Source organism: Vitis vinifera, chromosome 14 (genome assembly GCF_030704535.1).
Source record: "Vitis vinifera cultivar Pinot Noir 40024 chromosome 14, ASM3070453v1".
Classification (NCBI taxonomy): Eukaryota; Viridiplantae; Streptophyta; class Magnoliopsida; order Vitales; family Vitaceae; genus Vitis; species Vitis vinifera.
In genome coordinates, this window is record NC_081818.1 from 30319773 (window position 1) to 30337786 (window position 18014).

General features: G+C 34.9%; 2 protein-coding genes across 5 annotated transcripts; both read right to left on the reverse strand.

Moving 5' to 3' along the window:
- Positions 1-2656: 2656 nt before the first annotated feature.
- On the reverse strand, positions 2657-8279 carry LOC100257666 (uncharacterized). Of its 3 annotated transcripts, XM_019225312.2 has the most exons (4): positions 7635-8279; positions 5285-5360; positions 4867-5016; positions 2657-4260 (listed from the first exon to the last, which is right to left on the reverse strand). In XM_019225312.2, exons 3-4 carry the CDS (start codon positions 5009-5011, stop codon positions 3287-3289), a joined length of 1119 nt encoding a protein of 372 aa, XP_019080857.1. In that variant the 5' UTR covers positions 5012-5016; positions 5285-5360; positions 7635-8279; the 3' UTR covers positions 2657-3286. The 3 variants fall into 3 exon arrangements, with proteins under 3 accessions (XP_019080857.1, XP_010661130.1, XP_002279146.1); XM_010662828.3 differs by lacking the exon at positions 5285-5360; XM_002279110.4 differs by having other exon boundaries at positions 5285-8279.
- A 2409-nt stretch (positions 8280-10688) lies between these two features.
- On the reverse strand, positions 10689-13886 carry LOC100264653 (UDP-glucose 6-dehydrogenase-like). 2 transcript variants are annotated; one of them, XM_010662829.3, is made up of 3 exons: positions 13668-13811; positions 13496-13559; positions 10689-12459 (listed from the first exon to the last, which is right to left on the reverse strand). In XM_010662829.3, the coding sequence occupies exon 3, from the start codon at positions 12437-12439 to the stop codon at positions 10997-10999; it is 1443 nt and encodes a 480-aa protein (XP_010661131.1). In that variant the 5' UTR covers positions 12440-12459; positions 13496-13559; positions 13668-13811; the 3' UTR covers positions 10689-10996. The 2 variants fall into 2 exon arrangements, with proteins under 2 accessions (XP_010661131.1, XP_059598324.1); XM_059742341.1 differs by lacking the exon at positions 13496-13559 and having other exon boundaries at positions 13668-13886.
- Positions 13887-18014: the final 4128 nt, after the last annotated feature.

The window sequence follows — 18014 nt, forward strand, 5'->3', positions numbered from 1 at the left end:
GGTGGTAATCTTGTGACATGGAAAAGTAAGAAGCAGAATGTTGTCGCTCGTTCAAGTGCAGAAACGGAATTTAGGGATATGACTCTAGGACTTTGTGAGACATTATGGCTAAGACTCCTCTTACAGGATTTAGGTTACCTATCTAGGCAACCAATCTGATTGTTTTGTGACAATAAAGCCGCATGTGATATTGCTCATAATCCAGTACAACATGATCGTACAAAGCATGTCAAGGTGGATAGATTCTTCATTAAGGAGAAATTGGATGATAAGATTGTGGAATTACCTAAAATTCGATCAGAAGATCAATTGGTCGATATCCTCACCAAAGATGTAGTCTCAAGTCGAGTGTTCTCAAAATTTTTAGACAAGTTGGGCATGTGTGACATCTATACACCAATTTGAGGGGGAGTGTTGAGATATAAGAAATATTTAGATATTAGGAAAGTTGATATATTAAGATATTAGTTGTTCTTTTCTTATATCATTCATTTCTTGTATCATTCTTTCCCATTCTTAGAATGATGATTATCCTCTATATATACTCTGTACATGAACGAATGAAATAATCAATGAAAAACTACCATTCATCAATTTGAAGTTTATATTTTATATATTTTTTTAAATAATAATTGAAAATATAGAGATTACTTTAATTAATTTTTTTTTTGTATATAAATGGTTTTTTATTTGATTCTAGATGAAAAAGTTAGAGGAAAAAGGCAAAATCAGAAATGCATTGTAGTCAAACCTTTTTCTCATATTTGTTTAAGAAAAATGGGGTTTTTACTTCTTGCTCCTAACAAAAAATTTCCAGAGTTTCTTTCTTTCTTTCTTTCTTTCTTTCTTTCTTTCTTTTTATAATCTAAAATCACCCATTTCCAAAGCATCTCTATTAATTTGTCCAAACTTAAAGTTCCAGAAAAATCATTCTTATCATATTATTAAGAGGAAAATGTGAAAGAAATTTAACAAAGGTTTATTAATGCGTCCTAAAAGCCTTGAAAAAATGTCGATGTCTAAGATATCCTGATTTATAGGTTTCAGTCAAACGTCAGTATGTGGTTGAAGAAGCTTACTCACTAATCTTCTCTTCTCAAACCCTAATGACTTTATGATTATAGGATTGTGGGATCATTTTCCTTTTAATATACCATGCTAAAAGGCTTGGCAACATGGATCATTATTGATAATACTCAGGATTAGGTTAGCTTATTTGGAAATTATCATTTTTAAAGTAGAAATCTGTTTAGAGAGAAATCCTGAGTCAGGGATATACTTGTCGAAGGCTCCGGATACCTTCACCTTTCCTCCAAGTATAAGATTCAATGGACTATATGGACCTATTTAAAGTTTTCATTGTTGGTTTCTTAGCTGAAATCATTGTTTTGTTTGCTATGTATCTTAGCAAGGTCACTGAAGTATCCTATCTCAATTCATATTTAACTCAAAAAAATTAGCATGAAGGAAGCAGGTAAGAGATAGGTGCACCCAATCATTAACTTGAAATGTTACTAATTTATTTTCTATATATCTAAATACTCTAAAAAAATAATGAAAATAAAAGAAAGCAAGTGTTAATTATTTCCAAAAATAAAATTCTCTTTGAAAATCTAAATATAAAAAATTCTATTTTTCATATTTTTAATTGTTGCTTAGAACTTGCCCTGGAATAAAAAAAATAAAAAATTGAAGACAATTTTCAAACAAGGGTTAAATGTCTTATCACGGGGTATGAACCTCGTCCATATTTTAATTTTTATTTTAGTTAAATTTTTTTAATAATATCCTTTGCCTATGGAAACGTTTCTCTTCACTGATTGATACACTAATGGGCTCTGGGTAGCATGCATGTACGAAAGGCAAAAAGGGCAAAAGAGTGACGATTTGGACATCGAGTAATACCATACAACACTAATATTATTGTAGCTTTCTGAACTTTCAGGAGCAATAATCATTTCTATTTGAAAAAAAGACATTGGAGGATAATTTCATATTATTTGGTTTTTTTCTTTGGATTATGGATGGTTAAAGGGAAGATAGGTGTGGAGGGAGGAGGGCAGGGGCCAAAAGTGGGAAAATGATAACGGTGAAGAAAGTCACTAACAGCAATAGGAAATTGGAATGGTGCTTCTCCAAGTAAACTGTAATAGCAGTGTTGAAGGATAAGAAGGAGAATGTTTTAGGAAGAAAGTGATCTTCATCTGCATTAATGCTTGGAGGACACTCAAATATTGGAAATGTTTCATGTCATTTGTGGGACCTTTCATACCTTGGTTGTTTTTTGCATATGGAAGCACCATGTCACTGGCATCTTTGTTGTTTATATGCTCAAATTTCTGGGGCTGGTGGATTCCTCCATCCCATTACGACTTATGATCAGCACCAAGTGTTAAAAAGAGAAAAAGTGTTCCAACAAGGCTTATTCGACAGCGTTTTTTAAAATAATTCTTGAAAACTATTCTTAAAAATAGTAAAACATTTCTTAATTATTTTCAAGAACAAAAAATTAAATCAAGAACATTCCATTCTCCAGCAGTTACAATCATCCATTGGTAGTAAGGCTGTTTTTAATTTTTATCAAAATGAACAGGTTCACCCACAAGAATTAAGGATTACAGTGAGAGGAAAGCGAAAGCAAATGTAACCAAGCATAGGTCAAGAGAATCCTGTGTGTGTTTAAATTAATAACAAATGTACAACAAAAAGAATGGGAATCAAAATGTATACAAAATGAAATTAAACACAATTTGGAGGTGCGGTCATGCTTCCCAGCTTCCACCATACACGAATGAATGTCCTCAAGGCAAATTAAATACTGTGTCACTGCAAGATATTCTTTCTTAACAGCCTGACCTGATGGTTGCTTCATGACAAGGGTGAGTTGGGGAAGAAGAACGAAACTAATTTTTTGTGGCTGATACCACATCCTAGCCACCCATCACAGTTTTGCAGGATTCCCTCTTGGAATCTCTCTTCAATCAAAAGCATATATACAAGACAAATTACTCTAGCCTGGTGATTCAAGTAACCAAAATTTTGAATCACATGGCTCTCTCTCTCTCTCTCTCTCTCTCTCTCTCTTCCATCTCCTAATGCATCAATCATTGCACAATGCAAGTGTTTGTTGTCATCACTGTCACCGAGTGGAAGGAAAACTCAAAATCATGATCACCAAAGGAATTTCCGATGTGTGCTTTTGAAACATCCTTTATATCTCCCTCATCCTCTTCACCAGTTAGATGTCCGTGACAGAATCGCAGCATCATTGTTATAAGCATCTATCTCATCCTTTAATGTCTTCATAGCAACCTTCTGCATGATCCCCCTGAAAATTAGTAAGAGTATCTTGATCTATCTGAGATTCCACCAGGAAGCCCGTATCTTCCTCCACCATTCCAAGTTCACTTCTTTGCCACTCATCATTATCACTATCAATGTTTAATGGGTCAAACCTGTTTTGCTCAGCACGCTTACGAAGCATGAAGACATTAAAGTAATAGCTAACGAGGTCCTTCTTTGTTCGTGAAGGGAAAATTCCTGAAAGATGGTCCCAAAAGTTCTTATCCAGTGATGCAGGATAGGAGAGGACAACCTCATCAAAGGCATGCTCTTCGTCTTCACTCCATTTATCTGCTACCTCTTCTCCCATATCACAGAAACCCAACTTCTCAAACATATCCTGCCCAAGGTTTTCTCTTAGTCTCTGCCTTGCTTCCATGACATGTTGTCTCGTGCAGCTGATAGAACCCACGTGAAGGCAGTTACACTCATTTCCAATTCCCCCCCCTTTGCAAAAATTGTATGCAAGTGGTTCCCAATCAGGCATTGGAATGACAATAGTACCCATCAGCTCCTCCTCCTTGCCACCATTCATGAAGCCAGATGTGTCCGAATAATCTAAAGAGTTCTCCAACAGCTGTGGGGCCCATTCTGGAATGAGAGCCTGATGTTCTGGTCCAATAGAAACTAGTTTCTGTGGAGGATGATCCAAAAGGGATGAGAAAATATCCTCATGCTGAATTACTGCCCTTACTCCATGGTCAGCTTCAAAATATTCTGGGAAAAAAGATAAGTGGAATGCTGCCTCTGATTTATCTTCTTCAATAGTGCTGCTATTAAGCCACAAAAAGCCAGAAATGCTGCCAAGGGCACTGGTTTCAAAATCCTTGGCAGGCCCATTTGAGACATCAGTAACCAAGTCAATTGCATTTCTCCCTTCATCTTGAGACTTACTAAAACTGTCCTCACCTTCTCCATCTTCATAATGGAATTACGTTAGTTAAAGAAAAAATAATAGAAGATTGAATATTGTGAATTCAGATAACACTATAACAAGGATGTCTATACAGCAGACTACTGCTATGGCATGATAGCAATTGAAAAGTACTACATGATTCTCTTTGAGGTCCATAAAATAGCAGATCTTAGAAGAACAATTTATGGGGTGAGTAATCCAAATTGATTAAATGGCTAAAATTACATAATCAATCTGGTGTGATTATCAAGAAATAAGTTTATATATGCAATTTTCTGACCACTCAAGTAATAAATACAATTAAAAGCCACACTAGGAGGTCATAAACACTACCAAAAATTAAAATTTAAAAGAGAGAGAGAGAGAGAGAGAGAGGAAAAGAAAAGAAAAAAAGAGTCCCTCCCAGGTCAGGATACAAACATTGATTGCTGTGGAATATTCCTACAAGGAATCAAGAATCTGATAGATAGGACCACAGATATTAGATGCAAAATTGCAGCACATATTCCACATATATGGCAGAAGTAATAATATTAATGGTAGATACCTGTGGCCTTAGCCAAGTAGTTCTCTTGCATTATTAATGACAGAAATAAAATGTTTATTACCTGAAAGTTGAGTTCTCTGAGGAGCAATGTTACAAGGAACAACCCCCGCACTTGACACAAGATGATTAGTATGCTCCAGTTGTCTTGAGTGCTTACAAGCAACGTTGGAGGTTTCTTCATCACCAAAAGGACGCTTGTGTACCATTTTGACTGCAGATCAGAGAACATTCTAGAGTGAGATGCAAAATATACACATAAGATAATGGTTTTCAACCATTGTAGTTTGTATGAGAAGCAAAAAGTAGAAAACTAAGAACATAGAAAAGATATTAAAACAAAATATAATTAACTTAAGCTAAGAGCTGGTTTGTTCAGTTAAATTCAACTGCCGGAACAAAACAATAAGACCCATTTTAAGAAGAAGCAATACACAAGATTCTTGTCTACAAATGCCATCTAAAAGTTTTCAAGTTCCAACCACTTAAGTATTTCCTCCTCAGGATATTTTGCCATCCAGCTGATCAGTGGACCAGTCGTTGCTTCTCCTTTGGTTCCTGTGCAAAATATGTTCCATGGAATGTTTATGAGCTGTTACAGGATGAAACTCTACCCCTACAGTCCAATGGTCATTTGAAAAGCTAGCTAGCTGCATTTTAGATGAATAATACAACTTTCAGCCTCTCAAATCTTTTCATGCACAGCTTTGTGATTGCATTGATTGTAGAAACTAAGATCTGATATGGAAGGGTAAGAGATTGAGAAAGCCAAAAATCAGTGAGGGAGTGACCCGATGCATACATATGCAACAACAACACAAACAACTCAATATCTCATGAAATTTACTGAAGATGGGTACTAAAATCCTCCAATTAACAATGCTTTTAACTTGCTGGTTCAAGGGCTTCTTTGCAAAAGGGGGAACTATGTTAATCACTTAATCTTGACATTTAGAAGTCACCAGAATTCCTCAAAATTATTTATCTGTGCTAGGTCTGGTTGGCATTGGTGAAATATACCAATAGCAATTTGGCAAAAACAATAAACAGTATTTCAAACACAGAAAATCTAGATATTTGGGATTTGTAAAGGAACAGAAGGGCTTTCGATGATGTGGAGCAATCTGATCAAGCCATTAAATCTGTTTTTTTGTATACTTTTGTGAATTGGGTTAAGGTGTATATAGAGGACCACACTCTTTCTATGTTAGATTTTGTAGATTGGTTGTGTTCCTAGTAAGGAGAAGGTTTCTTTATCGTTTTGTCTTTACTAGGCTTTTTTTTTTTTTTCTTTTGATAGGTAAAAGCAATTGTATTAAAAGCGCCTAAAACGTGCCTAAAGTATACACGATGTATTCAAGGCCAAAAAAGGGTTTGTCTTTACTAGGCTTTGTTTGTATACTTCGTGTGTACTTGTTTCACCTGTTTTAAGGTGCCTTTAATACATGTCCTCTTTTTGCCCATAAAAAAAAGAAAAAGTAAATAAGGTTTCTTTATGTCTTTCTTTTTTGTGACTTAGAAAGAATTGAAAATATTGTCCTATATAAAGCACAAGAATCATCCTCCCTTTTTTTTGGGCAATATCCTACCAACTTCAAAGATTTTTCCAAAAGTATCAACATAATGTTGAAGGGTAACGAAGTAAAAGTGTTGCAGTAGTTTTTTCAAGTCCTGGTCCCCCATGCTTCTAAATAACTATTAAATACTTGCACAAAATGTTCTCAAATGCAAAAGCCCAAGGTAAGACATTCTACTCCTTTAGGCAAAGCAAAGCAAAGCATATTGGATAAGATGTAAGGCATATTGTATTAAAAAAATAAAATAATTAAATAATAAATAAAAACCCATTTAAAAATCTTAACATTTTTAGATGTTTTAAGCAAATACAGAAAAAAGGGTAAAATATTCAAGAATTGATGAAGTTGTACCAGGACTGTAAGTAGAAATATCAAAAGTGGCATGCATGGCAGTAGAAATATCAAAATCGGGGTAAAGGAAAGTTATAACACTTCCTTTCCTAAGCTAGAGCGTAAAAAACATATTCATTTAATGACATACCTAGCACTGGGCCGACATATAACAATTATGGAGGAAAATCATTCCACTAAGAATCATAAAATTATTGGATAATATGCGTCATACTTGGTTACACTGCATAAGGGGACATGGAGACAGAAAACCCAAACAACACATACTACCCCAAAGGATGATGCTATAATGCATAACAAGAACTTCCCCAACAATTAATCAAGAATAAGCATAACGTGATACCACAGTCAAGAAGTACCCACATCAAAGCATCTCCATCATCTGTATATAAATAGAAAATTACTACTAAAAAAGTCCCAATTTTCTTCTTATGTTAAATTAATTGTATTAATGAGCATCGTTCAAATGAATGATGTGATGGCATTTCAATTAGCAACAGCAGAAATAATAATCAAACTTGGAACACCACAGTGCATGACAAATGAATGGAACATTTTCTAAATTATTGAACAACCCCACAGTCAAAAAGAGTAACTGAAGATATGGCAACTACAAGACAAAACATCTAAGTATAAAAACGATATTTTCATCAACCTAGTGTCACCTTCATGTTGATACAACAAACAAGTACAGGATGTTCCCATTGAAGAAAACAGACGTGACATCCGTTATTAAAACAATAAGCATTTATTAGAAATTCCACAACCTTCAAAATGCATATCCCAAATCCCACCCAAGAGAAGCACTCAATGGACAATAAAATAATTTGAACCAAATAAAGAAGCAGATAAGTTTCAGCTAATCCAGCTATGTGAGGATGATATAAAAATAGGTCGTTTTTACCTCCAAAGTTGTCCAATAGTTTACTTTCAGCCTGGAAACACGAAAACAAAATCCAAATTCGGGAACTCTAATGCTCGGAACCCAATTTCTAGATACCTCATCCTAATACATTAAACATTGATTTGAAATAAACCAAGAGATATAAGAACATGAAAACTGTATCCCAAACTGATTCAGAGAAGAGAACCCAAATTCTAGATCCCTCATCATGATACATTAAACTTTGATTAGGAATGAATCAAAAGACATGAGAATATGCGAACTGATTCGGAGAAGAAAACCCCCCCATTCAAAATTACAATCGGCCAAGATGAATTGAGATCATGCAAACTACTGTGCACACCAAAATTTACAGATAGAATAAACCCTTTGGAAATCAAACAGATTCTGAAATCTCCAAAACCCCAGCTAGAAATTTCAGAGAACTCAGGTAAAATGGCGTCGCTAGAGAATCAAGGATGCCTATGAAACTACAATTAATGGGTAAAACCGTTAAAGAGAAAGAGCTCAAGGAAGAGATAGTTGATTTGAAGCCGAAAGAAGAGGGATCAGAAGGAATCTGGATCTAGATGATACTCTGATAGAGGCTGGGATTGGAGAGTGGAACCAAACGCATTTTTATTATATGCCAGGGGATGTGGAACAGTGGAAGTTTTTGGTCCTCGTAGCCTCCTCCCTACAACGTCGTCGTTTCGTCCCTTTGTCAATTTAATTAATTAGTTAAACTTGATGAAATAATCCTTATATTTGTGAATTTATCACCTTGTATGTTTTTGTTTAAAGAGTAACTTATTTTTTATATAAATGTCTTTAATTATTTCAAGTATTTACAATATGTTTAAAAAGAAAAGATTATTTTCACAAGAAAATAATAAAGATATTTTTATTAAAATGAGACTAAAAAGGACGAATAATTAAATTTCCAAAATTAGGTTTCTAATAAGACTTCTAATCAAACAACCCTTTTTTTGCTTAGTCTCTTCTTTTCCTCTCCTCTGTTTTTTTTTTTAAAAGAAGAAAAAGAATAGAATTGATCATATGGACCGTGATGTACGATTTCAAACATTCCATGTAGACTTGTACATATCATATGTTTTAATGCGACATGTAGGATCATTAGTAATGTATTATTATTTTGCACTAGATGGTTTTTTACTCATACTATTAGACACATTTTACATTAATGCATGTGTATATTGAGGCATCTCATGTGAAATTGGAAGACACACTTGGTAAGGTTGTTGACTCCATCTTAGTGAATGTTTGCTTGTATGGATGTTCATGAGAGTGTTCTATCACCTTCAAATTCAAAAAATACTTTATGAAACATCACTTTTTTGCCTTTATATATATATTTAAAAAATAAAAAATTCAAAAGAAAAATTAAAAGCATCAATATGCCCTCGTACAATAGTAGGAGGGGGTGCACTCCAATCTTAACCTAAAGATTTTGTGTCCAAGCCAACTAGAGAAGCTTAGTTAGAGTGTTAGCCAGCCAATTAAAGGAAACATCAAACATCAAATACATGGAGCTCACCCACTTGTACCTTGTCCCAAACTAAGTGAAAGTTATTGACAATATGTTTCATTTCCAAGTAAAAATAAGGTTTGCACAAAGGTAAGTTGCCCCTACATTATCACAATAAATAGGTGGGGAGGATAGAATGGTAATGCTAATCTCTTATGAGAAAATGCTTAATCTAAATGACTTCAATAACGACCAAAACAACAACTCGATATTCAGCTTCAGTGAATGATTGGGTGTTTAACTTCTACTTCTTGGAGGACCAAGAAATAGGGTTGCTACCAATGTGCACTAGTTGAAGACCTATCATCTAGGTTACCTACTCAATTAGCATCGAAAATGCATGAAAATGAATGAAAAATTCTTATGCAATAAGAGACCATGATGAAGTATACTACAAATAATGAAGTAGGTGCTTGATTATGGATCAGCATGTGGTGGTAGGGTGATGCATAAATTAGGATAGTTTGATAACCGAGAAGGCTATGTTTGGTCAAGTAAGGGAAAACTATTAGAGGCTACCGACCATTGATGGATATTCAATGGAATCGATTAAGATTGTGTCATCATGAAGAGTAGGAACCTGAGATCTATAGGCGAGCAAACTAGTTTTGTAACGGTCATCTTGGTTTTTTCCAAAAGTTCCTAAATATACATATGTTGTGATAAAAATATACCAATCTATGTAGGAATAACCAATGTTTTTAAAATCGGACCGATTATTGAATCGGAAAAGTTTCCAATTCATAGTTTATTAGTCGAACCAGTGGTTAAATCGCGATCCAACCTATGACATCATAAATATATAATTTATATATTATTAAAATTAAAAATAATTATAAAAAATTTGAAAAAATACAGATAATTAAAAATTAAAATATATTTCATCATTTTATCATTAATACTAATAACTTAAATTGTGACAAAGATAATATGAAGATTTATTAAATTATTAGTATTTCTAATTTTATTAAATATATTTCAATTTTCCTTTGCTGTGGGACAGATGGAGCTTCCTCACTGGACCCACATTGTGAAGAGTGAAGACTGCTACATTCAAGGAGCTTGCTCCCGATGATCCTGATTAGTATTATATTAGAGCTGGTTAGTTCTCTCTCATGCGTCCCCCATGTATGCGCCTAATGTGTGGATAATGCATGATGTGTGATTTACTGGAAAAATGCAGTTATATTTTGTGCTCTCTTTATTTATTTATTTATTTACTTTGACATTGTTTAAAAACCTCCATTTTATTTGCTTTTACATTTCCAACACATAATACTTTCATAAAAAATAAACCTAGAAAATCATTTAATATAAAATCCTATTTTTGAAAACAATTAAAAATTAATTTTAAAAAACATTCTCAAAACATGTTTACTAATAATAATCTCAAATGAAGCATACATTTTGATAAACACATTCTGCATTGCCCTTTTGGTTTAAATGATTTTCTAGTGGAAGTCCTAGATTAAAATTCAACACCAAATTCACCGGGGAGACAAAATGGACAACTGAGTCAAAATCCATAATAAGCAAATGTTTTCTAGAACTTAAGCATTATAATCAGAGTAGTGGGTTTAAACCAAACAAAAGTTGAAATAAGGTTTTCTAACAGAACAAGTAACAGACAACCGATGCATGAAATACAATGTAAGGCAAAACATTGCCCCTCACTTTCACCAAAAATGGTAATACCAATAATCCTGACTAGTGAGGGAAAGTAAGACACATCAGAAACTCACTAAAAAAATATTAAAGAATCAAACTGACTGCCTCATACTATAGGGCCTGGTGGACCCTCCCAACACAAACCACTCGGATGCTGCATCTCTTTTTATGCCACAGCAGGCATGTCCTTCAGCCATGGATCCAGCGGCTTCCCAATAGAGTACACAATAAAACCGATCTCCCTCAGCTTTTCTGCATTCACAATGTTCCTACCATCAAACACAAAAGCTGGTTTCTGCATGTTATCATATATCTTCTTATAGTCGAGAGTTTTGAACTCATCCCACTCAGTTAAAATGCAAATGCCGTGGGCATCCTTTGTTGCCGAGTAGGCGTCCCAAACCATACTCACCTGCTTCACAGTTGTGGGACTCATAGGTTGCAGGTGAATGGGATGGTCCCAGTCAAACTTGTTCATAGTAAGGTCCCTCTGGATCTGGTCCTCAGTGACTTGTGGATCATATATGCTCAACCGGGCCTTGTCCCCTAACAGCCCCTTGCACACATCAATTGCTGGGGTTTCCCTTGTGTCACCTGTATCCTTCTTGAAGGCAAACCCTAAAATGGCAATCTTCTTATTTGAGACCGTGTTAAACATAGAGGAAACCACACGGTTGACAAAGCGGTTTTTCTGATAATCATTCACTTTGATGACCTGTTTCCAGTATTCTGCCACTTCAGGAAGGCCATTGCACTCGCAGATGTAAACCAGGTTCAAAATGTCCTTCTGGAAACAGGATCCACCAAAACCAACACTAGCATTTAGGAACTTGGGCCCAATCCTTGTGTCTGTGCCTACCGCATATGAAACCTGTGTAACATCTGCCCCAGTAGCCTCACAGAGAGCTGACATGGCATTAACAGATGAAATCCTCTGGGCCAAGAAGGCATTAGCAGCAAGCTTGGAGAGCTCTGCAGACCAAAGATTGGTGGTTAAAATTCGGTCTTCGGGAACCCAGTGGGCATAAACATCCTTCAGTGCTTGGATTGCCTTCTGACCTTCTGGGGTCTCCCTGCCTCCAATGAGGACCCGGTCCGGTTTTAAAAGATCTTGAATTGCAGTGCCCTCAGCAAGGAATTCTGGGTTTGAGAGAATTTGGAACTTGATTCCTTTGCTGTTGTGGGTCAGAATCTTTTCTATTGCCTCAGCTGTCTTAACTGGGACTGTAGATTTCTCAACAACAATTTTGTCAGACTTTGACACATCAGCAATCATGCGGGCTGCACTCTCCCAGTAAGTCAGATCCGCAGCTTTTCCTGCTCCAAGCCCCCGCGTTTTGGTTGGGGTGTTGACAGAAACAAAGACAATATCAGCCTCTGATACATGTTTCTCCACATCAGTGCTGAAGAAGAGGTTCTTGCCACGACACTGCTTCACCACACCATCTAGGCCTGGCTCATAAATTGGCAGTTGGTCACTGTTCCAAGCTGTGATCCGAGATACAGAGATATCAACAACAGCCACCTCAATGGATGGGCACTTAAGTGCAATGACTGCCATGGTGGGCCCTCCAACATACCCAGCTCCAATGCAACAAATCTTCACCATCTTCTTTATCTAATTGTGACCTGAACAAAGAGTAGTTCACATATCAGAAAAAACAGAACATAAGAAAGAACTTCCAGTAGTTTTTAAACTGTGTGTAGTAAACATAAACGTATATTCGGAAAAAGGTTGGAACTTTGAACTAAAGATTTGCTTTAGCTCTAGTCTCCATCCATCTTGTCCACTCACCTTCATTGCATTTTATTTTCATTGGGACTGTTTGAAAATTCCCTAAAATGGGCCAGACCTACTTTACCTGCTGTTATTTAGTTCAAGAGAAAAACACAAGTAAAGTTGGTTTAAAATTTTGGCGCCATTCAGTGTCAAACCACAGATCCAAGGTTCCCACCAAACATGGCAAACTAAAACCAAACTAATCCTCAGCTCACCAGGTTTTAAGCCTCCTAAGCAGCCTCCAGAAAAGAAAATAAATTGAGGCAAAAGAAAAGTTCAAAGAAGACTAAACTATTGTTCTTCGCATCACAAAAAGCATGAAAAAGCTTCCCTATGCCAGCTATAAGCTTCCTACCACCTCATATCATGCATTACTCTAGCAACATAAACACACTAGCAGCATGATTTCCCAGAAACTTTTTCCAGATCCGCTTTTTGTATACCATCAAAAGAAAATTGTACCATCTTCAATCTACAAAGACAGATTTGATTCCAAAAGGAGGAAGAGGAAATCCATGTGACTACCTCCTGGTTCATTTCAGTTCATAGATATCAAATCAACCAGAAAATCAGTAACGACCAAAATTTTAGCTACGATAAAATCAGATCTACACAAATTATTCTAATAGTCAACATACTCGGCAGATCAAGCCTCATCGTATGCTCATTTGGACAAGCGCAACAAAATGGTGAAATATATAGACTACAAGCCGTTGCTTGCACCAGATCCACCGACAATTTGCTTGATTCATAATTCCAACGTCAGTTTCAAGCACAAAAACATCAAAATTAAGCTGAATTTTTTTAACAAATGAAATAGATATCAGATCAAGGACGAAATTGCAAAAACTGCCAAGATCTGAAGATTCCAAACATTCAACATACCGGAGGTCCTATAATCAATTCAGATCAGAAACCATAAGCTAGTCAACAAGGAATGCACATCGTCCTAAAAAAAGATCAGCTTAAATTATCAAAAAGAAAACCATACTACGAATCGAACTCGACAAATACAAGCACAGAGAGATCATTCAAAAATATATGTTACAAAATTTACCTTATTGATTGAGTACTTGGACTTTTCCAGGAACAATCTAGAGAGAGAAAGTGGAGAGGAAGAGCTGGTGACTGAGAAGGAGGAGAGGGCGGGGATTTGGTTAAATAGACAAATCGTTTCCCAGGTATGCCCTTGGGATTTGTCCAAAAGACAAGAGAGTGCAAAATTTTGTAGGTGATAAGGAGCTCCCAGAGCGTCAGAAGGTGACATCTGGTCTTTGAGTTAAATTTCCAAAACTACTCGTTGTAGCGCGACTAAAAATAAAAATTTCTCACTGGAGCTGAGCTTGCCATGTTTGATTCGATTCCACGCGTTTCCTTTGCTGGACATTCACTTCTGTAAAGCACTCAACACAGGCGCTCTTCAACTTCCTCGAAATTACATGTAAAGCTTTAAAGGCACTTTAAACTAAAATTGTGATTTTCCCACTAACGTTTTTATGAAAAATTACAAATAAATTTTGAGATTGATTCCGATTGAAGTGTTTTTACTTTTCTAAACGGTTGTATTAAAAATACTTTTAATATAAGAAACCTACAAAGATTTAATACATGCAAGGCATTTTTAATTTTTTTCATAAAAGTTAAATATGTAACATTTTTTTTAAATTTCGAAAATCACTTAAAATGTCTTGGACCATCATTCGATAGCCCACTGTGGACCCCGCATTTCGGCTCAATGCGTTTCCCACTCGATGGCGAAACTCGATTTTGATTTCGAAAAATTGATCTTTATTGATTAAGAAAAATGACTTGGAGTCGCCACTTATTTTTGTTTTATTTTTAAAGGGTAAACAAAATAAGAAAGAAAAACCCTAAGTGTGACTCCTTATTTTGGAAAAGGCGGTCTGTGAAAAACCGGATCGGGTTCGGGGGTCAGGTTACTTATCGAGAAGGTACGGTAAAGACCGTAGCACCCCTCTAAGTCCCTAAAGTCGGGTCTCTACTAATAAAATGAAGCTGACATGACAATCAATAGGAAAATCAATGGATACTAGAGTCGATTATGTACATATAGGAATCAAAACATGCATAGAGAATGACTAGAATAGGAACGTATGCATACCTGGGCCACGAACGAGCGATGCGCTATCATAAAAGCAGAGTCAGTGCACAATATAGAGCACGAAATATATCACATGCATTACCAAACATAAATTAAAATTGTTCGCAGGAAAAACTAGCTTTTTGAAATTCATTTTGAAAATCGGAGTCTTAGAGATTATTTGAAAATTGGGTTTTTAGAAATTAAATATAAAAATGAGAATTTTAGAAATTAAATTTGAAAGGAATTGGAATTTCAGAGAACTAAGTTTGGGAATCGGAATTTTGAAGAATTATTTAAAGACGGAATTTTAATAAATAAATAAGTGGATAAATAAATGAATGGAATAATAATAATGATGAAATTTTGGGAAATTATTTGGAGATGAGATTTTAAATGTATGAATAAGTGAATAAATAAATGAACGGGATAATAATAATAACGAAAATAATCATTAAACAGTTGAATGTGAATAGTGGAATTTTTGAGATTGAAAATTAAATTTGGAAAACAGAATTTTGAAAAATAGAACTTTAATTATTCGAATTTGTAAAATAAATTAATGGAATGATAATAATAATAATGAGAATAATATTTAAACGAATGAACGTGAATAGAGGAATCTTTGAGATTGAAAATTAAATTCGGAAATCAGATTTTTCAAGAATTGAATTTTAATGATTTGAATTTTAAAAAGAAATAAATAAATAAATATGGAATAATAATAATAATAATAACAAAAATAATGGTTAAGCGAATGAACGTGAATAGTGGAATTTTTTTAGATTGAAAATTAAATTCGGAAGTAAGATTTTTGAATAATTAAACCTTAATGATTTGAATTTTTAAAAGCAATAAGTAAATAAATATGGAATGATAATAATAATAACAAAAATAATGTTTAAACGAATGAACGTGAATAGTGGAATTTTTGAGATTGAAAATTAAATTCGAAAAAGGGAATTTTGAAAAATTGAACTTTAATTATTGGAATTTGTAAAATAAATTAATGGAATAATAATGCTAATTAACGGAAATAATATTTAAACGAACAAAATGAATAGTGAAATTTTTTGGATTGAAAATTAAATTAGGACACTGGATTTTTGAAGAATTGGATTTTAATGATCAAAATAATAAATAAATATGGGGTAATAATACTAATTAACGAGAACAGTATTTAAACGAGTAAAAATGAATAGTGGAATTTTGGGATTAAAAGTTAAATTAGGACGCTAGATTTTTGAAGAATTGGATTTTAATGATCAAAATAATAAATAAATATGGAGTAATAATACTAATTAATGAAAATAATATTTAAACGAGTAAAAATAAATAGTGAAATTTTTGGGATTAAAAGTTAAATTAGGACATCAGATTTTTTTAATAACTGAACTTGAATAATTTGAATTTTTAAATGAAATAATTAAATAAATATGGGATAATAATAATAACGATAATAAATAATATTTAAACGGATGAAAGTGAATGATGGAATTTTTGAGATTGAATATTAAATTAGGAAGTCAAATTTTTGAATAACTAAACTTGAATGATTTGAATTTTTAAATGAAATAATTAAATAAATATTGAATAATAATAATAATAATAATAATAATAACTAAATAAACGAGTGTGAAAAATTGGAATTGTGGGAATTGGAGATTAGAATTTGGAATCCGGAACTTGGAGGAATTATTTAAATGGGTACACAATAAACTAGAAACATACATAATACTAAATAAGTAAAAAGATAAAACTCATGTCTTATATGCTAACACTTGGACCATAAAGAGGCTTGGGGTTTTTTTATTGTTACCCCAAGAACATTCCTTTGGCTTGCACGTGGCCATTAACTTTTTGCAACCAATTAAATAATCTTTTCCCTCACACTCTCCTTCTTCCACAAGAATTATTACAGAATTCCACAGTATTTATTTCTACAGAGATACACTATATATCACCAATCTTCAACATCAAAACTGAAAATATCAACTATGAAAACGACATCTGAACTGAACATGACAAAATCACCCAAAGATGCACACACAACATTCAACGTCAAACGCAAAAATTATATTAACTATCAAGGCAAGAGACGAGCTGAAAATGATATAATCACCCACAGATGCCCACACTTCGCGGCCCCCGCAGCGTCGAAAACCGGAGGAAATTCAAAGACAACCAAGGCATATAGAATCATTTTTTTGCAGTGGAAGGCCGGGTTTCGAGCAAAATTACTTTTGAAGCCTGGAAACTCTGAAAAATCAAAAGCTAAAGCTTCTGCTCATATCCACCATTGAGGCAAGAAAGTGGAGAAGAAGGCAGAGCATGCATATATATATATGTAAAAGAAAACTGTTGGGTCTTGCCTCATTCCACAGATGCTGCCGGGAGGGGTTTCAAAAATCAAATGCAATGACGAGTCTACACTCGGGATATCCCAAAACAAGAAGCAAAAATGCACAAGTGGTCTCCAGATATCAAAGGGATCCGCAAATGACTAAAAAAAAAAAACAGAGGAAAACAGTTCAAAACAGGGGAGAAGCAAAATAAATTAGAATCATACCTGAACCCAGAGAAGTCAGGGTGAGTGGATCCTCAGATCCTTTTCCTTTCTCGTTTTCCCCCCGGATATCTTCCTTCTTGCAGCCTCTAAAATCCCTCAGTTTCCTCTGTTTTTCCCTCCGAGCTCTCCCTCTCTCTCCCTCCGGATTCCCTTCCTTTCTCTCCTTTTTCTTTTCTCTCGTGTCTTCCTCAGCAAGCCAGCCGTATCCCCGTCCCATCTGCCAGCCCAAAAGCTCTGCCTTCTCCCCCCCCTTTTCACTTCCAGCCGTCCTCGGGTGGATAAAGAAAGCAGCAAAAAAGGAGAAAAAAAAGAAAATCAATGCAAAAAAAAACCTGCCCCCAGTTGAGGGGGTCTACAAATATGCCCCTCTTCGGTAGAGTTTACAAATGTAAGGAATATGAACACTAGAGTGAAAAGAAAGTGTGAATAATGAGTGTAATGAAGTGAACTCTACCGAAGAACCAAAGAGACCCCCACAGGGACACTAGTAAAATAAGAACTCACTCAAGCCAAACAGATGAACACAAAGGCTCTAACCCTAAAAGAAAAACGCATCTCAAAACGCCTCTAAGGTTGCACCAAGGATCCACACTCTCTCTAAGATGTCTCCAAAAGTAACCCAAGAGATCAATGTCAAAGATGAGTAACGGTCGAACCACCCTGGAGTACGAGCAAGAATGCGCCCAAAGGGGACTACCCTATGTGGACTACGAGATGAATAAGCAATAAGCACA